This window comes from Panthera onca, chromosome E2 (genome assembly GCF_046562875.1).
Source record: "Panthera onca isolate mPanOnc1 chromosome E2, mPanOnc1 haplotype 2, whole genome shotgun sequence".
NCBI classification, from domain to species: domain Eukaryota; kingdom Metazoa; phylum Chordata; class Mammalia; order Carnivora; family Felidae; genus Panthera; species Panthera onca.
In genome coordinates this window covers 48,559,261-48,584,075 of record NC_138353.1, presented here as the reverse complement: position 1 = coordinate 48,584,075, position 24,815 = coordinate 48,559,261, and the positions used below count along the sequence as shown (strand labels likewise).

At 45.8% G+C, this 24,815-nt stretch overlaps 1 protein-coding gene across 2 annotated transcripts; it reads right to left on the bottom strand.

Moving 5' to 3' along the window:
• Positions 1–98: 98 nt before the first annotated feature.
• Positions 99–24,815, bottom strand: AARS1 (alanyl-tRNA synthetase 1). 2 transcript variants are annotated; one of them, XM_060650157.2, is made up of 21 exons: positions 24,714–24,815; positions 21,617–21,781; positions 17,059–17,247; positions 16,566–16,711; positions 14,171–14,362; positions 13,481–13,625; positions 12,973–13,118; positions 12,242–12,350; positions 11,934–12,084; positions 10,610–10,734; positions 9,789–9,933; positions 8,831–9,009; positions 7,601–7,714; positions 5,964–6,170; positions 5,253–5,437; positions 3,282–3,390; positions 2,474–2,587; positions 1,727–1,846; positions 1,525–1,611; positions 1,008–1,121; positions 99–619 (listed from the first exon to the last, which is right to left on the bottom strand). In XM_060650157.2, exons 2-21 carry the CDS (start codon positions 21,758–21,760, stop codon positions 434–436), a joined length of 2,907 nt encoding a protein of 968 aa, XP_060506140.1. In that variant the 5' UTR covers positions 21,761–21,781; positions 24,714–24,815; the 3' UTR covers positions 99–433. The 2 variants fall into 2 exon arrangements, with proteins under 2 accessions (XP_060506140.1, XP_060506141.1); XM_060650158.2 differs by lacking the exon at positions 24,714–24,815 and adding an exon at positions 24,368–24,633.

Here is a 24,815-nt window from a genome sequence, read left to right as displayed (position 1 = left end):
CAGGTGGAGGCACAGCATTTATTCGATAGATACCCAAGGAGCCACAGGCTGTTACACAGGGGAAGGTGGGGGTTAAGAGATCACATGGCATCATCAAGTATTGCACATGGTCCTTTTATTCTCTGCAGCAAAAATGATTCCTCCCTGTAGACCCACAACCTCAGGCCTACAAAGAACTCTATCTACAGACACGAGCATGACAGTGATAAATAGCAATCCTGGGGTAGTGGTTTTACACAGATGGCGCTGGTGTGTAGGGCTCAGGGAAGAAACCTAATGTGGGCACTGAGTCACGGGCCAGCTCCCAGGTGAGTTCCAGTTAGTGCTGGGTTAGGAGGGCAGATTCACGTGTCCTCGTGGCAGATGGAGAGCTGGCTGGACGGATGCATCGGGTGAGGGAAGGATGCTTCCCAGTGGAAGCTGCCCCTACCACTCAGTTCTTCACATCTCCCAGGCGGAGCTGGGCAAAGGAAGTGGCCAGTTGCAATGCCTCCTGCAGGCAGCCCACATTCTTGCCTGTGGCCTGAGCAGACACATCTTTGCCACCACCTTTGCCATCCATCAGGCCTGACACCTGCTGTACCCACTCACTGGCTTTCAGGCCCCTGTTGGCCGCATTCTGGAAGACAAAAAGGAAAAGTGGGAGTCAGGACAGAGGATGAGACTGAGGGAGACATGGAGAAGGGACAAAAATAAAAAGGATGGGGGAGCCACAGACACCCACTCCCACCTGCCTGGGTGCTGCTACCGATAGAGACCAGCCCGCAGCCAGGGTGAGGCACGCAGAGCGCAAAGCCGGGTATCAGCACAGTTACACACAGCCCCTAGGACAAGGCCTGAGGGTAGCGGTGCTGGAGGAGGTGACAAACAGGTGGCCAGGAGAATGGCCTTTTCTAACTGGTTGGAGCCACACACAAGGGTCTTGGCAAACAACTCTAAGAAGCAAGCTTCCTCAGAAAAGTTACCAATACCACGACAAACAGCACAGGGCTGCAGGGTGTGCTGACCTGGGGGACTTGACACAAGCACGTGATCTTGCCAGCTTCATTATCCACCGTGAAGAGCATGGCAGATGTCTGAGGGGAATGTGTCTTGAAGAGCTTCAAGGCTTCATTCAGGGCCTGTGGGGAAACCGGCTGTCAGGCCGTGGCCTCGGGAAGGGGAGCCACGCTCTCCACAGGGCAGCGAGCCTGTGGAGATCAGTTTTCAGAGCACCCCCGACTGCTACCCCCTCTAAGAGCAGGTGCTAGTCCCGGGAGACTCACGGAGAAGGCCCCAAGAACAAGGCCCTGCCCACATCTCTGGCTCTGAGGTTTGCCTTCCATCTCAGGAGCTGTAGCTCCACAGCCACCAGGTCTCTCCATGGCTCAGCCTAACCTCAATCCCAGAGAGCAGGCTGTCAGGCAACCACTCCACTCAGAGCCACAAAGCTCAGACTCCAGCCACCAGAGGGCTGAGGCCCCAAGAAGAGACAAGTAGTGGACAGGCACAGGGCAGCACGTGCAGTCCCAGCCCCTGCGTTGCCTTGGCTGAGGCGCCGTTCTCCATCTCCAAGATGACAAGGGGTTGGTTGGGGTTGCTGTCAATGAGCTGCTTTGTCTTCTCCAACACCTGCAAGGAAGTCCAGAAGAGAGGCCTGAGGTCAAAGGCCCAGACAGCGGTCTGCACAGTCTTTGCTGGGTGAATCATCCCGGCTCCCTTCAGCCACCAGCACTGTGGGACTCACTCGCTTCTGGACATCAGCTTTGCTAGCCCGGTCCAGGTCATCCATGATCTTCTTCAGGGATTTGAGATTCTCCCGGAATTCGTCCTTCTGCCACTGGGGGATGACTACGGTGGCCAGGGCCTGCAACGAGAACCAGAACACCACTGGGACCTGGACCACTAGGATGTGAGGCCCAAGTCCATCCCACCCTTCTGTCTTTCAACACCAAAGTCTTCCCTGACTACTATCTAGGAAAGTCTTCCCTGACTACTATCTAGGAGGAGAGTGAAAACAAAAAACAAAAAGGTATCCACTGGCCTTAAGACCAGGTCACTTTATGAGCAACTACGGCAGATGTAACAAGTAGGGCAAGAGAGAAAGAGGCAGATAAGGAGGGCTGGGACCCCCTATAAGCGCTGGTCCCTACCAAGCAGTGAATACAGCCTGTAATGGGCTCACAGGAAGCCCCCACCTATTAACAGACATGAGGAGACCTGGAAATAGTGGGTACCCACTCCCCCAACTCCCTCAACACTGCTGCCCACTCATGCTTGGAACAGGCTCTGCCATTGGCAATGGGGGCAGCAAGCAGATGCCAGGGGTCCACAGACCAGGATCCACGGAGTCTCCTTTGCAAGGCTGCCAGATAACAGCAGTCAGTTCAAGGGCCACTGGGAACCAGGATCTGAGAGTTCTTCAGGGAGTGTGTGATTTATCTGGCCTAGCACTTGGCACTGAGCAGGGCCTGAGGAGGGAGGCCGCACCTACCTCACCAAGGTCAGCGATCTCCCTCTGCACATCCTTATTTGGCGCAGTCTGGGCCTTCACTTTGGCCTCCATGACAGAGAGAGATTTCTTCAAGCTCTCCGCCTTCCTGAGGGCCTGCACAGAGACAATCAGAGTTGTAAACTCCCAGTCAGGTAACTTTCAGCTTCACTCTTGTCTGGAAACAACTGTGGCAACTGATGGCAGGCTATGGAACATCACATCCCCAGGACACCAGAAGTTTCTTGTCCTCCAAGGAGCATGTGTTGGCAGCCTTGTACCCCAGAAAAGAGCACCCTCCTCACCGGTCTGACCAGCAGAAAGGCTGCACTAACTCAGGCTCAGGAGATAAACAAGAACTCCTGAGTTAGGAGGCCTTCTCACCCCAATGAAATGATCAATCCTCAAGCTTCAGCACACATCAGGCACCAGCTACAGCCCCACCCCCAGGGCCACTATCCCTGTACACAGTGCATCTCAAACTAGGCACGTACCCTTAGGGAGATGGCAGGAAGTGGCTGGGGGCACTGGAAGCCACAGCAAAATCATGGTTTACCCTTCTAGACACAGATACGCTATGGAGCAAATAGCAGGATTTACATATATTTTTAAAGATCAAACACAACATAGCTAGGAAGTCTCGTGTGGTGGTGGCTTTCTTCTGCCAGATAGGAGTAACCAGAGGACATTTGGGGGGTAGCATTGTACTTCCAAATCTGAATGCAGCAGCTACAAAACCAGCTACCTAATTCACAGACTGGGCTCTTCCTACCTTGTTCGTATAAGCCACGAACCAGCCTGATGTGCTCACCTTCTGAGCTTCCGCACCTGTGACAGCAACAATCCTCCGGATGCCTTTGGCAATAGCTTCTTCACTCACAATCACAAAAGCTCCCGCGTGACTCGAATTCTGCAGGTGCCTGAATGGCAGAACATAAAGTCCGTGGTGACAAGAAAGCCCATGCATCCCGGTCCTTACCACATCTGCCCTTGGTGAGGACCTGAGGTCTTTCAGGTCCCAGGGAACCTCCCTCGAGGGGACAGTGGGAAGAGGCCCTTCAAGTTGACTTTAGGGTATGGCTCAGACAGGAAGCCCAGGAAAGTCTGGGGCTAAGAGCACTCCGACACTGAGCAAAACACCACCTTTCTGAGCTTCAGTTTTCTCATGTATAAAATGGGGATAATCTGGGGCTCCTGGGTGGCTCAGTCGGTTAAACGTCCCAACTTCAGCTCAGGTCATGATCTCACAGTTCGTGAGTTCAAGCCCCACACTGGGCTCTCTGCTGTCCGCACAGAGCCCGCTTCAAGTCCTGTCTTCCTCTCTCTCTGCTCTTCCCCTGCTTGTGCTCTTTCTCTCTCAAAAATAAATAAACATTTTTTTAAAAATACATTAAGTAAAACGGGGGATAATTCTCCCTCAGAGGACTACAATGAAAATCAAAGGAAATCAAACAAAAGTGCTTTGTAATCCCTAACACCCAACACAATGCTACTCTGGCAGGCTCTACATTCATTATTTTTGGTCCTCTTTGGAACATAAACTATATTCTTCTATCCCTGCCACTAGCTGAGAATATTGGAGGATTACCTTTAAAATCTCACCACAACCCTGTAAAAAGGTTTGGGGGTTTTAATTTTTTTTTAATGTTTATTTATTTTTGAAAGAGAGAGAATGCGAGGCAGGGAGGGACAGAGAGGGAGACACAGAATCTGAAGCAGCTCCAGGCACTGAGCTGTCAGCACAGAGCCCTATGCAGGGCTTGAACTCACAAACCGTGATATCATGACCTGAGCCGAAGCCGGACGCTTAACCGACTGAGCCATCCAGGTGCCACACCCACCCCCCACCCCCACCCCCCCACCCCGCCGTAAATAGGTTTTATTCCCCAATTGCTCAGAGAACTTCAAACTCTGAGTTCATGAACTTTCAGTCATTCTGAGAGAGTGGTATAAAGGCTTTGCACGCAGTTTTCTGTGCTCCAAAGAATGTCTAAGGAGGCATTAAAGCAGAGTGGGACTCATCTGAAAGCCTGATTCAGCTGGGCAGAGGAGGGCCAGGAATGTGGTGCCCCAAATCCCTACCCCTTCCTCCATATGCTCACCTGTTCCCTACCTGCCTGAGGCTAGCAGGAGGCCCGGGAGGGGCTCCATCATGACCTTAAGAATGTTCTTCTCGACAAGATTCCTGTGCAAGCAGGAGCTTCCCAGGCCACCACACCATCCCAAAATGACCCCAAGGGCTACAGCGGACTGCAAGTTGGAACAAACAAGTGCCTCTCCCAAGCCAACCTGAGCTGGGTTGGCTGAGCTGAGCAGAGCCTGACTCAGGGGCCCTGACACAATGGGGTTAACCCCCAGATGCTGCTCAAGCTGGCCAAGGAAGCTAAGTGAAGGCCCAGCGGTGGAGAAGAGCTAGGACCAGCTGGGGAACGTAGTGAACGCTCCATGGCCTTCCTGAATCCTGAATTCATAGGCCGCATTGTCAGGATCAGCCCAGGACACAAGAGCAAGCAACTATAAGTGTTAAGATTATGCTTTTCCCCAGCCTAGGAAGAATATTTCATCACAAACCCAGCAAATGTCAACATCAGACACCAAGGGGTTTGACAGGGGCACAAGACACTAAGGTTCTTGGGAGTGCTGTTTGGCAAGTACATTTCTGAGAACTTCATGCCAACCTTAGAAAAATAAGAGTGGGTCTAGCCTATTACCCACATCCTCCAAGGGTAGCACCAAATTAACCAAAAGTGAGTCCATCCACTGCTCCCCCTGATGTACTCACGTTCCCCCACAGAACTCAACAGAAGTGAGTGAGCCAGCAGGACCAGAGGGGTCATCCAACAGCTCGGACACTGGGACCCCAATGGAGACGACTCGCACAGGGTCAGGATAGGTTTCATCAAACACAGCCCGCAGGCCCTGGATGGCTTTAGCTGCTGCCAGGGGACAATCCTGGGTGTAGACAGGCTGCCATGGAAAGAAGACAGAAAAAAGCTGGGAAAAGATCTTCTCTGGAGGTGCAGCAGGCAGTGGCAGGGAAAGTGTGGCCTTGTGGTCTTGCAGGCAAGATTCTGGGAGTCTAATCCTGGCTCTACCCATCACGTGCCCTGAGCCTGCTGATACAAGGCACTACATGTAAAGTCAAGGGGATCAAAATGGGAATTTCCAATTATTTTGCTCAACTGTGAACCAAATCTTACATGGATGCACTACATATGAAGGAGACAAAACCAGAAGAGCTCTGATTGTCCCAAGGAGGGGGTGGAGCAAAAACCTCCCTCTGCCCCCTCCCCAGGGGCCCTAAGGCTGCTCTGCAGGATACCACTACTGCCCCTACACCCAGTGTGGCTGACAATCACTGCTTCAAACAAATGTGCAGGCTTGGCAGGGTATGTACAATAGAGGAAGGGCATATGTACTGCTGAGAAGGTTCCACGGAGGGAAAGTGAGGGAAGAAGCAAGGCTCACGACCCAAGAGCTTACACACACCTACCTTGGCTGCCTCAATCATCCCGTTAGCAATCTCTTCAGCCTCCTTGATCTGCTGGGTGGACATGGCTCCTTTGGCAGTGAAGTCAAACCGAAGGCGGTCAGGAGCAACCAGGGAGCCTCTCTGGTCAGCTTCCCCGAGCACAGAGCGCAGGGCGAAGTTCAGAATGTGAGTAGCTGTGTGGTTGCTCATGATGGGCCTCCGTCGGGGCTGTGAAGGGCAGAGGCAGCTGGTGGAGAGGTGTGCTAGTCATACCTGCTCTCTCCTTCCCGACTACTCGCATTTTTAGGTGGACACATGGCTGCCCAGAATAAGAGCTACATTTCCCAAACTCCCTTGCAGTTAACTGTGGCCATATGAATAAATTCCGGTCAGTGGGTTGTAAGCAGGTATGATGCACACCCTTAAAGGGAAGGAACATGCCCTCCCCTTGCTCTTTCCCACTGTCTAGAACAAGAGTTGGTAAATTACGGCCTGTGGGCCAAATCTAGCCTGTTGTTCATTTTTACAAATAGGTTTACTGGAACACAGCCACTCCCATGTGGTTACATATTGTCTATGGTGCTCTTATGCTACAATATCGTAAGTATATAGTTGTGATTGAGACCATATGGCTCACAAAACCAAAATTACTTACTATCTGGAACCTTACACAAAAAGTTTGCCCACTCCTAGCCTAGAAATGGATCTGATGGCTACCTTCTTGGACTATGAAATCAAGAGCAACATCCCAGTAATGATGATAGACAAACAAGCAAGGAATAGCTGGGCTCTATGATTTTGTGGGGCGGAGCCTCTATATCAGCTTGGACTTTGAGGTGAGAAACACATTTCTATCTTGTTTTAATCTACTGTTATTTTGGAGCTCTGTCACACAAACAAAACCTATTTCCTAATTAATACAGAATTTCAGGATCCTGAAGAAATATTTGAGGTTAATCTGGAGAAAGGCAATCCATGAAACAAGTCCGTAAGTCTCAACTAATATCACTGTCATCTGGGGTGCCTGGCTGGCTCAGTCAGAAGAGCATTTGACTTTTGATCTCAGAGTTGGGAGTTCAAGCCCCACGCTGGGTACAGAAGTTACTTAAAATAAATATATAAAATTAAAATAAATAAAATCAGGGGTGCCTGGGTGATTCAACTGAGCATCTGACTCTTGATTTCAGCTCAGATCATGATCCTCAGGTCATGGGATCAAGCTCCACAATGGGCTCTACACTGAGCATGGAGGCCGCTTGAGATTCTCTCTCCCCGTCTGTCCATCTCCCCTGCTCACACTGCTCTCTCTGTCTCTAAAATAAGAAATAAATAAAATAAAAATCACTGTCACCTGACTTGGGAACATACACATTTAATAACTTGCTGCTGCACCCGTCATAAAATATATCCTGCACCCGATTTATAATAATCTACTTACAATTTCACTTAGGAGTAACAATAATGATAGACCAATTTAAAGCCAAAGGAGATGAATACTTTTCATAATGTGTATCAAATCACCATGATGTACACTTTAATATCTTAGAATGTTATATGTCAACTGTACCTCAATAAAGCTGAAATTTAAATTTAAAAAAAAAAAAAAAGGAACAGGATTACTAATCAGGTCTAGTGCCAACTAGCATAACACAACTCACCTCATCAATAAACAGCCGGACCTGGTCCCCCACTCTCAGGCTGCCGTAGATGGTCCCGATGTGCAGCACGTACCCTCCTCGCACCTGAGCATTCTTCACTGTAAACTCTGTTTTCTAAAAGGAGTCCAGGAGACCAGTAAGTAAATAAATCCAAATCTTATATATTTTTATATATAGTACATCCTACACACACATTCTCTAAGACCCTCCTTACTAGTGTATATATACCATTATACACACGTTGCACCGTTAATACCGTTGTACTTATTGTACATATACACGTGCACTATTATACACCAAAAACTAGTAAGGAGAAACCTCATTAAAGTGGAGCCAGGGAGCTAGGATCAGGAGCAGTAATCAATTTCAGAAAGAACTGTCAATTACAGACCCAACTGGGAATCCTCAACAGGAAAGAACCATCAATTACAGGCCCTAACAAGGGAAGATGCACATTGCATCTCCTGCAAGAAATCAACTACCCCTGTAACTCTGCCAGTGAGAAACCATCAACACGCCAAATTCATGATTTTCTCTCATGGACTTTCCTTTAAACAACCGCTCCCAACTTCTTCCTCCTTCTTGTCTATAAAATATCAGTTCCTCTTCTTTGTTTGTTGGACTTGCCTATGGTTTTGCCACAGCTTGCATGTCCCAAGTTGCCATTCTCTGCTATTCCCCAATAAACTCACTTTTCCTGGTAAAATAATGGTTTTGTTTTTAAGGTTTAACAATACCTATATTTACCATTTAAATATACAGACCACTTTATATATGTGCATATATATGCATATATATTCACAGATACATAGATGTTCCCTTTAGGAGAATCTTAGGGAATTTAAAGCCATCATAAGGAACTTCAAGCCCATGAGACTAGGAAACTCATCCAAGATCACAGAGTCTGCACTGGCAGAGCTAGAGGCCAAGGTTTCTGCAAGATGTCTGCCCTCTTCTTATTCATGAGGAAAGCTGGGAGGACCCAGGATCAACCAAGCAGCCTAACTGCAGGGATCCTGCTAAGAGGGGACCTAATGGCAATGAAGTCAGTGGTACGAGAGGCAGCTGCCTCAGCTTCAGAGACACTGACAACGGACTGCAACTCAAAGACTGGTCATGTCTGCTCCGCAATGCCAGGATTATGAGGAGCCAGAAAAGCAACACTGCGTCCAGGCCCAGCCCTCGGTTGGATTCCCCTTCCTGGCTGACAAGGAAGAACTGTTTGCTCACGTCTTCGCCGCTGTCTTCAACCTTCACCAGGTAGCCTTCATCATAGATCTGCCCTCCTTGCTCAGCATAGAAACAGGTCTTGTCCAGCACCACTCCACACTCCTGGCCCGTGGACACTTCTTCCACGAACATCTTATCCCTGCGCAGAGCCATCACTGTAGCCACTGCACTCTCAAATGCTGCACAGAAAGGGGAAAACAGGGTCAATGACTTCATTCACATGCTCTTAGCTGGCTTTTGCTCGATTCTATTTCTCAAGCTCTCCTTAGGTCCTAAGTGTCTAATTTTATTTTACAAGCAAGCCCATTAGACTCCACAAAAGGGCTTCACACCAGGGAATATAACACCAAGTAGGGTGACCCACTGTCACAGGGAATAGGTAAATGGGACTGAGGAGTTTCCAGGTAAAACTTTGATAGTTCTGGTCACTCTAACTCTGAGCTACTGAGCAGAAACCTAGCAAGTCTGGTAAGTATTTAGGAGTAGTAATAAATCCCCTACTCCCAAGGTCAATTCACAAAAAATGTATTCATTTTGTGGGCTTGCCTGGATACATTTAGGTATCTCTGCTGGAGCAAAAAAGAGGAACTATGTATTACCTGTTTATTTCTTTTGATTTCGTAACTTTAAAATGCCACTGTCCTGATGCAAAATTCAACAGCCACTAAAGGCTGTATCAGTGGCCATTTCCTGGTTTTCTGCAGGGTGTTACAATTAGAGGAAACTGGGTACAGGGGACAAGGACTGTCCCTGTAAATGTTTCCACAACTCCCTATGAATCTATAATTATTCCAAAATAAAGAGAAAATTAATCACCAAGGGACTCTAGTATAAAATCACAGAGCAGGGCTACACAGCATGACAGGAGAGGCCATAATAGATATCCTCGGTTCCTAATCTGGATGGAGACCCCTCTCAAAAGCTACCCGAGGTAAGCACAGTAAGCAGAGTAACATACCATAGCTCCCACTGGAATCCGAATGGTAATTATACTTCGGGGAATCATCTGTTGCTTCCAGACCCTTCTCCCTGAGCTCTTCAATAGCATAAATGTCCAGCATAATGAGATCTTCCGCACCAGCTCCCTTGCCCTGTGATTTCAGCTACCAGTATGAGAAAGAAACAGAAGTTGCCTTAATGTGGAAAAAAAGAATTCTGAAGGACTCAAAAATCGCTAAACTAGGGGCGCCTGGGTGGCGCAGTCGGTTAAGCGTCCGACTTCAGCCAGGTCACGATCTCGCGGTCGGTGAGTTCGAGCCCCACGTCAGGCTCTGGGCTGATGGCTCAGAGCCTGGAGCCTGTTTCCGATTCTGTGTCTCCCTCTCTCTCTGCCCCTCCCCTGTTCATGCTCTGTCTCTCTCTGTCCCAAAAATAAATAAAAAACGTTGAAAAAAAAAAATTAAAAAAAAAAAAAAATCGCTAAACTATGCTCAATATAAAGCTCCGGAACAGAGTTTTTCAATCTTGGCACTACCGACACTTGGAGCCAGGGAATTCTTTGCTCTGGGGGGGCTGTCCACTGTACGATGTTGAACGGCATCCCTGATCTCTACCCACCTGACACTGGTACCATCCCACCCTCGGTTGCAAAAACCAAAAACTGTCTTCATACATCACTACCAAATATCCCCCTGGGCTGGAGAGCCCCTACTTGACACGCAGTGGTCTTGGGAAAAATAGACTTTCAAAGACTTTAATGGAAGGAACCCTTGTTTGCTTTGCAGCCAAGTCCTGCCTTGTTTCGTGCTGGGTTTTCTGCTCACTCCCCAAGTTCTTTACCTGGGCCAGTTTCCTCTCCTCTTCAAATCCATCCATATCTACCACCAGGCCCTTCTCTTCAGCAATCAGTCCAGTGAGATCCACTGGAAAGCCATAGGTGTCATAGAGGAGCCACGCAGTGTCCCCTGCACAACACAAAAGAATTGTGTAAGAATGATGCAGACAGAGGCACCTGGGTAGCTCAGTTGATTCAGCGTCCAATTCTTCATTTTGGCTCAGGTCATGATCTCGAGCTTTGTGAGTTTGAGCCCGGAGTCATGCTCTGTGCTAACAGCGTGGAGCCAGCTTGGGATTCTCTGTCTCCCTCTCTCTCTAACCCCTCCCCTGTGGATGAGTGCACACGCGTGTGCTCTTTCTCTCTAAAATAACATAAAAAAAATAAAAAAATAAATTAAAAAAAAAAACGACATAGCCTCTTCCTTTTCATCCCAAGCCCTTCCCAAAGGATGCGGGCAGTGACAAAAGAATTGGAGACAAGGCAAGTTAGTATTGGTTCTGTGCACTTGTCAGAAAATCCATCAAATCTTTCAGAATTGACCTGGAGGAACCACAAGAGGTCTCCTAGTAAAAGTTCTGTTTCTTTTTTTTTTTCTTTTTTTTTTTTTTTAACGTTTATTTATTTTTGAGACAGAGAGAGACAGAGCATGAACGGGGGAGGGGCAGAGAGAGAGGGAGACACAGAATCGGAAGCAGGCTCCAGGCTCTGAGCCATCAGCCCAGAGCCCGACGCGGGGCTCGAACTCACGGACTGCGAGATCGTGACCTGAGCTGAAGTCGGACGCTCAACCGACTGAGCCACCCAGGCGCCCCAAAAGTTCTGTTTCTTAATCTGAACACAAGTGTATTCAGTTTGTGGAAATTCATCAGGCTTTCCCCTTGTCCATTACACTGAAATAAAAGGTTAAAAAAATAAAGTTTTTTTGAATTAATTTTCCAGTCTAGTAAAACACAAAGCAAGTTGCAAAACAGTATATACCATATGTTCCCATTTTTGCTGGAAAACACACACACCCCTACATACGTTTGTATGCAAACAGATAAAAGCTCTGAATAGTTATACAACTCTTAAGAATCGTTACTTCTGAAAAATGAGTTTAGGAAAAAGAATCCTCATTTTTTACTTCTGTGTTCTTTAAATACTTTGCCACAATAACATAATACTTTTACAATTTTACTGTAAACACCATTTTATACCAAAAGCAGCGTTATCAAGCTATCCACAGCCCTTGGAGACACAGACTCCGCTGTCATTTGTGAAAAAGGGCTTGCCTCTGCTGGAAAGATGAACCAGGCTGGATGAAAAAAGGAACAAACTGGTCCTTACCAGGAATGGTTTTACAGTCTCCCAGGCTCTGAATTTTCCTGTCCAAGATACGACGCCCTCTGCTAAGAGTCTTGAGAAATTGCACTTCCTCTTCATTAATGATGTCCTTCACCATATCTGGGTCCTTCTTTAGCTCAGGAAATGCATCTCCCTGGCAAAGAGGAAACAGAGATGTGGGCACAACAAAGACAGAGACCATTCTATGACCCCCCCCCTAAAAACTCTCATTAGCAGTATATGATTTCTCACCCCATCCCTCTAAGCTGTGTGCATTAGGAAAAAAGAGGTAAGCAGGGAGATATACCTACCAAGGACTGGACAACAACATCTACTAATGTGGCAAAGAAACCCCTGCAGGCGTTGAGTTTCTCGTGGGAATATCGAACAGCCCGGCGGAGAATTCGTCTCAACACATACCTGTAAGAGGCAGAAGCCCATCTCCTCTAGACAACCTTCCCAGCTAAGCATTTTGTAATGGAGCTTTTGGAATTCTATCCAAAGCAACATGACCAGCTTTTTGTCTTTCTTTTCCAGAGACTTTGTTTTATTCTAAGACTGCTTCTTTTATGTGCCAAGGTCATTAACACAGTCCAGCAGAAAACTTGGGAATATACCCACAAATATGCATTAAGGGTGACCTGAGGTAACCCCAGTTTGTTTTTCTACCACATTCTGCTGACCCAGAAATGGAGGCAGGTACAACCCAGATGGCTGATGCCCACAATTCCAAGTCCTCCCTGTCAATAATAAAGCTGTCCAGGGCCAATCAATACCTACCCCATCCCACCTTGCCACTATCCTATCAGACAGCCTGAAATACAATCTTGACCACATCTTGTACTTAGCACCAAAGATTTAATATAGTGGCAACTCTGTAATGTTGAGCCAGAGCTCTCTTAATCCATAAAAAACATAAAGGGACCCCTCCAACTACCGAAATGACAAAGAAAACAATAATAAAGTACGGCTTTCAGTTTCACAGGGAGTCATCAAACTCACAGTGGCAGTCCTAACCCTGTCACATGTGTAATTCACTCACCCCCGCCCTGTGTTGTCAGGTCGACCACCATCCGCCAGTGCCACGGTGATGGTCCGGGCATGGTCAGCCAGGACCCGATAGGCCATATCGATCCCATCGGCATCATCAGCACCAACCTTCCCAGTGTATGGCCGGGCACCTGTGCCCTACAGGTAAAAACCAGGAGGCAGCTCATTAGGAAGCAGAGCTTCTGGCACTGCCTTGCGCCAGAAGGTTCTGAGAAGACTGAGTGGGCATTAAGAAAAAGGCTGGCCCTCTTGCCAGACTTTATAACACCAAGAAAGGTGACAGCAGGAGTAAAGAGCCTCCAGCCAGGCCCCTGCACTCAACAAACTACACCACCTGGTGCTTAGAGCCTCAGGTGATTAATGATTAAGTTGGCAGGTGGTCACAGGGACCCTTAGCTGGCAAATCACATGATTATTTTATCTCTGAGAGTACTGCTAACTGTCCAGCCTAACAGCCCAGCCTCCAGGGAAGTTTGCAATGTTTGCGATAGGACCAGTACCTTCTGAATGGCCTCAAAGTAAGGAACAAAAAGGTCAGTGTCATAATTGGACATCTTATTTTGCAGCACAGACACCAGTCGCTCCAGGCCCATCCCCGTGTCAATGCTTTTCTTGGGAAGAGGTTTCAAAATGCCATCGGTTTCCCTGCATGATCCAGAGAAAAAGGAAGTTGAAACAAGCACTCTTGGGTGCCACCCCTCCCTGCTGGCTAAAACTCATTTACAGAAAGCACAGATGGCAGGCTGTGACTATTTGCCACTATCCTCTGCCTGGTTTGGTGGGAGGAGGGGAGTAGAGGGAAAAAGGGAAGAAGTAATCAGGGGTCTATTACAGAGTAAGGTGAGCTTCAAGGAAATGAGCTTTAACACAGCAGTGCAAATTACCACAAAAATGACATTACAGGAATAGTCAGTCCTTAAGCAGGTACTATGTGGAATAAAACTAGTTTATAAAAGATTAGATCTCTGCTCTGTTTCAGAGATCAGAGGGAAAACCTCAAAAATAAAATCTAAATAAATAAATAAAGTCATCAGGCTCTCCTGATGCCTTTAGTGCCTGCTTTAGCTCCACTCCACTGTCCCGAAAGATGAGGATGAGAAGACAGCCTTGTGCTCTAAGTTCCTCTTTCTCTATTTGGCTTGAGGAAAGGCGTTGCTATTAGCAGATACAGTCCAGGACCCCAAGGCCACCTGTTATACTGGATGAACACAAGGTTCCAAATCTCCAGCACATTGGGGTCATCTTGGTTGACGAGGTGTGCAGCATCCCGACCACCAATCCGGTCATAGTGGATCTCACTGCACGGACCACAGGGGCCTGTGTCACCCATCTCCCAGAAGTTATCCTTCATGTTGCCAGGCAGGATTTTGGAGTCATCCAGCCTGCGCAGAGTGGTGAAGACAAACACAGTTACAACCAATGACAAGGATTCTGCCCAGACTTGCACCCACCATGAAAAGACCTTATGCGTTTCTATTAAAAAAAAAAAAAAAAAAAAAAAAAGACCCACTCTTTGGCAATTACTAAGGCTGAGCCTGAAGATGCAGAACATGACTCTTCTCAAGAGTGACTACAATAGAATACAAAATACACATAGGCTGCCATCATAACTACATAAAAATAAGCAGAGGTATGGATAAAGCATAGGAAGGAACACATAAAAATGAAAACATCCATGCTGAATATGATCAGAATTTAAGCAAATCTTTTCTTTGCAAATGTTCCTTTGTTTTAAAAACTGAAATGACTTTCCTGTATGACAGTTATTATAAGCATTAAAACACCGGGGCGCCTGGGTGGCTCAGTCAGTTAAGTGTCTGACTTCGGCTCAGGTCATGATTTCATGGTTTGTGGGTTTGAGACCCACATTGGATTCTGTGCTGACAGCTCAGAGCCTGGAGTCTGCTTCGGATTCTGTGTCTCCCTCTCTCTCTCTGCCCCTTCCCTGGCCGTGTTCTGTCTCTCTCTCAAAAATAAATAATAAACATTAAAAAATAAAAATAAAAAAAAATTAAAACCCTGCTGAGAAAACAAAACAAAAAACCCTGCTGAGTATTTCAAGCCATCTCTCTAGGCCCCAACGTAGTCAAGTCTTTCACCCTAAGATGATACCGAAAAGAATTTAATAAGATCAAAATATTTCTAAAATACTGGACTCTGCTGAGAGCCACTAGATAACAGTGCACTCAAAAGAGATTGTGCTTGCAGAGGTGCCTGGGTGGCTCAGTTCGTTAAGCATCCGACTCTTGATCTCAGCTCAGGTCATGATCTCAGGGTCGTGAGTTCAAGCCCTGCACTGGTCTCTGCACTGGGCATGAAGCCTCCTTAAAAAAAAAAAAAAAAATGACTGTGCTTGCTTGACAAACAGAGTCTGGACATACACAAGCCAAGCAAAACAGGACTCCAAAGTCAAGAGTAGTATGTAAGGTTCCCATGCATTACTGCCCAAAATGTCCCAAGTACACTTAGAACATAACGTCTAACCAAGTAGGGATTTCAGACCAAGTACCAGGGGAAGCTGGGTTGGAATAACATATGTAGAGTAAAAGTAATTAGTTAATAAATGACAGAATGAATGAAACAGAGAAGTGGCACTAGTTAAGCATGGTAAAAAGCTATGCCTCTTTTTTAAGACTTAAAGTAAAAGAATAAAAAAAATGAGAAAAAGACATAGGCATGCCAGCTATCTACAGGAGGTATGTCACCCCATTTTCAGATTCCTCTTGATGTTGCACCTCATAAGTCCTATTAAGTTCAAAGCGTAGAATACATACTGCTCATCTGTCACATCAACTTTCATGCTCCGTGATTTTTCTTTAGAATTATATTACGTTAAAGGGGAAAAAAAATAAAATAAAATAACCCAGGCACCTGGGTGGCTCAATCAGTTAAGTGTCTGACTTCAGCTCAGGTCATGATCTCACAGGTCATGAGTTCGAGCCCCACATAAGGCTCCAAGCTGATGGTTCAGAGCCTGCTTGGGATTCTTTCTCTCTCCCTCCCTCTCTCTGCCCCTTCTGTGCTCTCTCTCTCAAAATCAATAAATAAAATAAACAAACAAACAAACTTCCTTTGTCCTCGATCTGTTTGAGTCCATTCCATTTCCATAAGAAATAACATGTTTCATATGAAGAAAACCAGTGTGTTGAAAAAAACACACACATATACACAGGGTGACAGAAATACAAACAAATGCCTGGAAGACTATATACATGGGGCATCAAACTATTAACACTGATTAATCTTAAGGATCTTCTATTTCCTATTTTTCACATTTCTATGTACTGTAGTGTGAATTTTTACAACATATGCACTATATGCACAATTTCTAAAAATATATAAAAAGCAAAACAATGAGAGACTTATATATACAGGCTTTGAACACTGGAATGATCAAGTAAATCTAGTAAGAAGCGATGAATGCACCAAAGAAGAATTGCTCCCAGTCACTCCCCACTCCCCCTCAAACTGCACAGCCCAAAACTGGAAAAGGCAATGCACTCCAAGACCTAAGACCTGTCTCTGGCACTGAGTCAGGAATCACTTTATTCCTCCACACCCTCAACATGTGAGATGCGTTCCTACCCCAAGTTTTGCCAGATCTGTTTGCACTCCAGGTCTGGTTCTAAGCCAGCAGCTTCATCCCCACCAAAGTAAGTAACGTAAAGTCTTTCAACTGGAATGCCAAACTCTTGGGTGAGAAGCTCCAGAGCCATCTTACATGCCAATTCCTACAAAATAACAAAAAGAAGTATGTGTCGTGTGGCCAAACCAAAACCCATTTAGTATGAGTAGGAAAAGTCCAGATCCTTAGGAACACAAATATGAAATTATAACACCTTCACTGTAAACACAGCCAAATTCTGGATCAATTTATAGGAGACACCCAAATGTAAATTGAAATCAAATGATAGGCACTGCTTCCAGGAAGTCTTAGTATTAATAAATGCCCTTCACTCCTGAATCTCCTGGATAATGACACTTCATATCTTAAAACAAGCAAAATTAGAACCAATTTCCTTCAATGGAAATGACCATTTCACTCAAAACCCCAAACTGATCTCCTTTTTGAGCTTACCTTAAAATAATCTCCAAAAGACCAGGAGCCCAACATCTCAAAGAAGGTGTGATGATAGACATCCTTGCCCACATCATCGAGATCATTGTGTTTGCCCCCAGCCCGGATGCATTTCTGGGTATTGGCAGCTCTGCTCAGCTTTGCCATCGGGTGAGATGGGTCAATAGTGTTCAGAAAGATGGGTTTGAACTAAAAAAAAAAGGGGGAACATTTCAACCTTTAAGGAGCTGCAGCTCTATCAGGCTGGCAGGAAGAAACCACACATGAACTGTTCAGTTTGTAATTTAATTAGCCTGGAATAGGGAAAATTCTGAGGCAGGTGGCCTCACAGGGCTGAGATAGAGGCAGCTGATCTTGAAGCAGCTTGTCCCTGTCCTAGTTCTCTAACGGTCCCAACCACTGCCAGTAACACCACCTGCACAAGGAAAAGGCCTCCTGGATGTGTGATAACAGCCAGAGGCTGATGTAGGGAAACCTGTGCTTCCTCACAAGTCTCTAGTGGTCAGGACTTACATCTTTCTGGAATAACTTATTCTAAAACTGATGTGCTGGGGGTGCTGGGCTGGCTTAGTTGGTAGAGTGAGCGACTCTTCATCTTCCCCGTTCAAGCCCCACATTGGGCATACAGCTTACTTTAAAAAAAAAAAAGTCAGCGAGCCAGTGTGGCTCAGTTAGTTGAGCATCCGACTCTTGATTTCAGCTCAGGTCACAATCCCAGGGTCATGGTGTGGGACTGAACCCTGCATCAGGCTGCACACTAAGTGTGGAGCCTGCTTAAGATTCTCTCTCTCTCCCTCTGCCCCTCTCCTTCTCTCTCTCTAAAATAACATTGAATAAAAAGAAAAAAAGAAGAAAAATAAAAGAGTACAAAGTGATGTGCTGGCTCAATAGTAAAGGTGATAAGGGAGAAAAAAATGGAGACCTATTAAGGGAGTAAAATCAGCACATTTAATGAATGACTGGATGTTTAGACAGAAGATATTATTTGCCCTGAATATTTATCAAGTTATAATTTGATGTATCATTGTTATGTGACTTAGTTTTATTTTCCCACTAGACCTGTCCAATTTGGTAACCACTAGTCACTTGTTACGTGTAAACTTAAATTAATTAAAATGAAATAATTAGAAACTAATTAGAATTTTTAAAAACAAAAAAATTCTGTTCTTCGGTCACACTAACTCAATAATCATGCATGGGGGCGCCTGGTTGGCTCAGTCAGAGGAACATGCAACTCCTGATCTTACGGTTGTTAAGTTTGAGTCCCACGCTGGGTGTAGAGATTACTTTTAAAAATAAATAAATTAAAAATCTAAACAAATAATCATGCATGGCTAGGGGCTACCATATTGGGCAGCCCAAATATAGAACATTACTATCACTGCAGAAAATTCCATTAGACAGTTCTGAACTAGACCATGAACTCCTTTTTTTTTTTTATGTTTATTTATTTTTGAGAGACAGAGCATGAGTGGGGGAAGGGCAGAGAGAGAGGGAGACACAGAATCCGAAGCAGGCTCCAGGCTCTGAGCTGTCAGCGCAGGGCCCAACACAGGGCTTAAATTCATCATCTGTGAGATTGTGACCTGAGCTGAAGTCAGACACTTAGACTGAGCCACCCAGGTGCTCCCAGACCATAAACTTCTTAAAAACAATAACTATTATTACTTATCTTTGTATATCCAGCACCTAGTCTAGTACCTGAAAAAGGGCAGATGTATAATAAATACTGTTTCAAAATATTATAAAGAAAAAAAAGAAGCAAAACAACCATTAAGACATCTCTGATTAAGGGGCGCCTGGGTGGCTCAGTCGGTTAAGCGTCCGACTTCGGCTCAGGTCATGATCTTGCGGTCCATGAGTTCGAGCCCCGCGTCAGGCTCTGTGCTGACAGCTCAGAGCCTGGAGCCTGCTGTGTCTTCCTCTCCCTCTGTCTCTCCCCCACTTGCGCTCTCTCTCTCTCTCTTAAAAAAGTCAATAAACATTTAAAAAAAAAAAAAAAGATATCTCTGATTAAGAGACAGTACAGCACAAAAATTAAGCAAATGACTACCTAGGCTCAAATCCACACTCCAGCACATACCAGCTATGTCAGCTTGGCTATTTACTTGAGCTGTGAGTGCTTCAGTACAGAGTGAGGATCAAATTAGTCAACATACATAAAAGACATAGATCAGTGCCTGGCATATAGTAAGTGCTACATGGAGGGGAATAATCACTGTTATTCATAGAACATTTAGAAACACTGAACTCTCATGGTTCTTTTCCCAAGTATAGTCAGCACATGTGGGAGAAGACAAAACCCATGCCTAGGAATGCCTGAGTAGAAAAGAACCTCTCCAGTGTTCCAGAAAACCAATCACCTTGCAAGTCCACATAAAATCAGTGCCCCCATCCCAAGTGTATACAAAAGATTTACACATATAATTGAAAACCTGTATAATTTCATAGTTAACGTTATACAAGATGGAAAATGTTCCCATTGCCTCTAACTTTCCATGCCAGGAAAGAGACCAGAAAGAAAAGAAAATGTCAACTTATCCTTTACCCAGAGTGAGACACATTCTAAGGGCCAGTGGGTACACTGTGTTAAGCAGGGCTCCAAAAGAACCACCAAAGGAAAACCCTGAGAGCACTATCTAACCTGAATCCACTTCCATAATCAGCCTGGTAAACAGTTTTCAACATCACAATAAAGCTTTCAAATGATCTTTTACATTTTATAGTTCAATTGTCCCAAACATAAATCCTACTAAGAGTTTCTTCAGCAGTGGATCTAAACTGGCATCAGTGGCAGCAGCTTCAAGAAAGAGTTTTTAAAAAGTCAGTAAAGCTGCATGGTTCAGAATGGGAATGAATGCAAAGCTTTGAAAGAATCGTGAAGAATTTATTAAAAAAAAACAACAAACAAGGATAATGGAGGATTGAAGGAGAATGACAATAGCTGAATTAAAAAGTCTCTTCAGAGCTCAGCAAGATTAACCTAGCCAATGACTAATAAAACCCAGCTTTTTCCTTAGCAGAAAATAAAAGCAAGACTTTACAGACTAGGGGCGCCTGGCTGGCTCAGTCCATAAAGCATGTGATTCTTGATCTCAGGGTCAGGAGGTCAAGTCCCATGTTGGGCATTGAGCTTACTTAAAAATATAAATAAAGTGAGGGCGTCTCAGTGGCTCAGTCAGTTGAGCCTTCAACTCTTGATTTTGGCTCAGGTCATAGTCTCACAGTCATGAGATTGAGCCTAGAGTTAGGCTCCATGCTAGGCATGGAGCCTGCTTAAGATTCTCTCTCTCCCTCTCCCTCTGCCCCTCCCCTTGCATGCATGTGCTCTCTCATTGTAAAAAACTAAAATAAATAGGGGTGCCTGGATGGCTCAGTCTATTAAGGGTCCAACTCTTGGTTTGGGTTAAGCTCATGATCTCACGGTATGCAAGTTCAAGTCGCACATTGGGCTCTATGCTCACGGCACGGAGCCCGCATGGGATTCTCTCTCTCCCTCCCTTTCTCTCTCTCTCTCTCTCTCTCTCTCTCTCTGCCCCTCTCCCTCTGGCTCTTTGTCTCTCTCAAAAATAAACAAACATTTTTTTTTCAATGTATGAAATTTATTGTCAAACTGGTTTCTATACAACACCCAGTGCTCATCCCAAAAGGTGCCCTCCTCAATACCCATCACCCACCCTCCCCTCCCTCCCCCCCCCCATCAACCCTCAGTTTGTTCTCAGTTTTTAAGAGTCTCTTAAGCTTTGGCTCTCTCCCACTCTAACCTTTTTTTTTTTTTTTTTAACAAACATTTAAAAAATAAATAAAAAATAGGGGCGCCTGGGTGGCTCACTCTGTTAAGCATCCAACTTCGGCTCAGGTCATAATCTCATGGTTCATGGGTTCAAGTCCCACTTCAGGCTCTGTGCTGACAGCTCACAGCCTGCAGCTTGTTTCGGATTCTGTCTCTCCCTCTCTCTCTGCCCCTCCCTCACTTGCGCTCTTTCTGTCTCTTGAAAATAAATAAATATTGGGGCGCCTGGGTGGCTCAGTCGGTTAAGCGTCTGACTTCGGCTCAGGTCATGATCTCACGGTCCGTGGGTTCGAGCCCCGCGTTGGGCTCTGTGCTGACGGCTCAGAGCCTGGAGCCTGTTTCAGATTCTGTGTCTCCCTCTCTCTCTGACCCTCCCCCGTTCATGCTCTGTCTCTCTCTGTCTCAAAAATAAATAAACATTAAAAAAAAAAAAAAAAAATTTGGGGCGCCTGGGTGGCATAGTCGGTTAAGCGTCCGACTTCAGCCAGGTCACGATCTCGCGGTCCATGAGTTCGAGCCCCGCGTCAGGCTCTGGGCCGATGGCTCGGAGCCTGGAACCTGTTTCTGATTCTGTGTCTCCCTCTCTCTCTGCCCCTCCCCTGTTCATGCTCTGTCTCTCTCTGTCCCAAAAATAAATAAAAAACGTTGAAAAAAAAAAAATTAAAAAAAAAAAAATTAAAAAAAAAAGAAAATAAATAAATGTTAATAAAAATAAAAAATAAAAGTAAATAAATAAACTGTTATGAAAAAGCAAAAAACCCTTACCTGGTTCATGCCCGCATTGGCAAAGAGCAAAGTGGGATCGTCCAATGGGATGGTGGCAGATGAGTGAACATAAGTGTGCTCGTTTCTCTTAAAGAAATCTATAAATCGCTGCCGTATTTCACTTGCTGTTAGAGTTGAGTCCATCTTGAAACTAACCCTATGAAACTAACCAAAGAAAAAATAAAGGAAAATTAGGAGAAATGAAACTAAGAGACAAGCAGACATTACACAAGATTCCTGGCTTCTCAGGCCAAGTCAAAGCAGGACACCGGTAAGCTGCTTGATCCTACCGGTAAGCTGTTTGATCCTAAAACCTCTATGTTGTAACATCCAAGGCTAAAATCATCATCGAAACAAAATTTGCTGCAGCAGCAGGCAACAGGCCCACGTGTTCTTCCTTTCTGTGCCAACCTCAAAAGGTTCAATATACCAACACATCAAGTAGAGCATGAGTGCTTTCTTCACGTATTCATTTACACCAAACGTCTGCCATGGCCTAGGCCAGGAATTAGGAAATCAGAATAAAAACGTCATGGTTTATGGTCCAGCAGAGCAGCTCACTGGGGTTGGGAGAATGCGCAAGAGACCTGGGTTCCAGTCCTAGCTTCAAGTCCTTAAGGGAGTTACTTTACCTCACCAACAGAAAAAGGGGTCCATATGAGATGAACTCTAAGGATCCTTCCAGCTCTGTTCATCTACATGCCTAGAATCATGCAAAATCCTATTATCCCTAAAGCCAGGGTCTCTGGGTTTGGTCTGACCATCTTGGGGAGGCTGGTGGCAACACAGTGGACCTGGGGATGGGCCTGGCTACACCTGGGACCGCCTGCAAGTAGGACTATACTTACCCCCACCTAGCCTAAGCACCCCCAGCACAACTGGTAGATTGCGACCTTCCCACCTATTAGATTCCTAGGGAGTGAGGAAGGTGCAGCCACACTGAGGAAGTGGAGCTCAGAGCCAGTGGAAAAAGAAAGGGAATCAGAAGAGAAACTGGGAAATAAAACAACTTTACAATTTCAAAACTCTTTCACATCTATTATGATTTTTCTGAGAGGCAGGTTAGGGAAAAGTGACAGCCCTTAGTGGAGGGTACCAATCACTGGCATAGTGCTGTAGGGCCATGCAGCACTGGGCATCTGGAAAAAAATGGGAACCATCTCACCGACATTAGCTAACTCTCTAGGATTCAAGACCCAACTCTAACCTTAAATAAGACTCGTTTCCTTTTTTGTAAAAAAAGTAGGATCTACTCTGCCTACACCCAGGTATTGTGACACTCAAAAGCCATCCTATATTTGGGAAGCAATTTGTACACTGGAAAGCGCTATAGGAATATGGATGCTATTACTTTAAGTCACTTAGTACAAAGGCCTTTCTTCCTTCGTATAAGGATGATAAATATAAATAAAGACATACAAGGTGAACAAGAGACTGTGACTCAGATTTATGCTTAAACACAATTTCAACTGATTTAGTCACAATTCAATCAACTCATTACTCAAACAAAAGCCCTTTGGGCAAAAAGATGGTGAAACACTGGCTGAAAGAGGCAAAGAGCTGAATAAAACGCCCATAGATAAGGATTTTTATGTCCATGCTGAGAGTCAAGGCTAGGGTTTTTAGAAACTCTGTCACACCATATTCTTCCTCGTCCCTCCTCATCATGGCTCTCACTGAATCGTAATGGTGGCAAACATGAACGTAGAGTGCCAATTCTGACTGAGCAACAGCACAGTTTCAGAATGTTCATTGCTCCTTCTCTAAATGGGCTACCTGAGGTAAACAAACTGAATTACAAAGGACACATAAATTTTCCATTTTGCTCACTCATTCAACCTACATAAATGCACACTGTGCTGGGAATCGAGAAGAATGACTCTCTGCCCTCAACAGGGAGACAGTCACATACAGAAATAACTGCAAAATGATGTAAGGATCCAATATATTGACAATAAGCTCTATGGAGGCTGAGACTACTAAAAAAAAAAACAAACAAACAAAAAAACTGTGTCACCATCACAAATTTATTTATTCAGTATAAATATACTAGAAGGCTGTATGAGATACAGAGGTAGCAAAAAGGATGGTCCTCAGATTCCACTTCCAAACAGGGCTGTGAAGGTCTTGAGTACCTTAAATCACACTGGCCCTTGGTTGAGGCTCCAGCCACAGGACCTTTCAATGTGCTCTTTATGCCTACCCTACTCCTCTTTCCATTTTCCTACTTGTTTCCTCATTTTTGACATTATCAATTGCAGAGACTTATTTAAGAAAGGCTTCTCCTTGACCAGATTCTCCTTATTTTATTCTGGTAGCTCCATGTGTCTTCCTTCATAACTTCCACACGCATTGGACTGCTTGTTTCATGTCCATGTCCCCAACAGGCTGGAAGTTTCACCTCTGTGAGAATCATGACTGATTTCTGCTCACCAAAGGGGTATATCCTCAACATCTAGTACAATGGTTGCTAAATAAGTACTTCAGGATTAGGTATAATCCTTTAGCAGCAAACTGTTAGTGAACTTAAAGCACACCGGGAAATACAGACTCCGACAAAGTAATAGCTGAATATGATGGGGCATAGAAAGTGCTTCCAGGTGAACCTGAACCAGGATCAGCTACTTAGCTAATTTTAAGAAATTAGGAAATGGCTCACAAGAGGCGTTCCAACCATCCAGACCACCCTCACTACCACCCCCAAATCCTCGCCCGCCCCTAGGGGATTAAAACCGGGGGACATAAAAAAACCTCAGCTTTGGGCGGGTAGTCAATGGCAACCGTGATCCTCCCAAGGTCCTGGTCCTCGGCAAGGCCACCCGAGGCCACTCCACCCTCGGCGCTCCAGGGGTCTACAAGAGGCCTTTCTCCCGCTGCGCTGTAGCCAGGCGGCTGCCCGCACCGACTCCAGCTCAGGCTCCGGTTCCAGAGGCCTCGCGAGGCCTGGCCCAGAGACCCGCTAGGGCAACTGATCTCAGGCCTCAGGACCCAGCCGCTCTCGCGGCGCCTCAGAACTGTCCGGGGTCCGTCTGCTTCCCTCAAAGGTCGTCGCCCCTAACTCCTCCCTCAGAGCCCACCACCCAGAGCTCGCGGTTACCTGTTCCTGCAGACGAGCAGCTGCACCCGCCCGGAGCCACGCCGGACCGCAACCCGCACGGCCCTGCCCAATCAGAGCGCGCCCATGGAGAGTGCCCCGCCA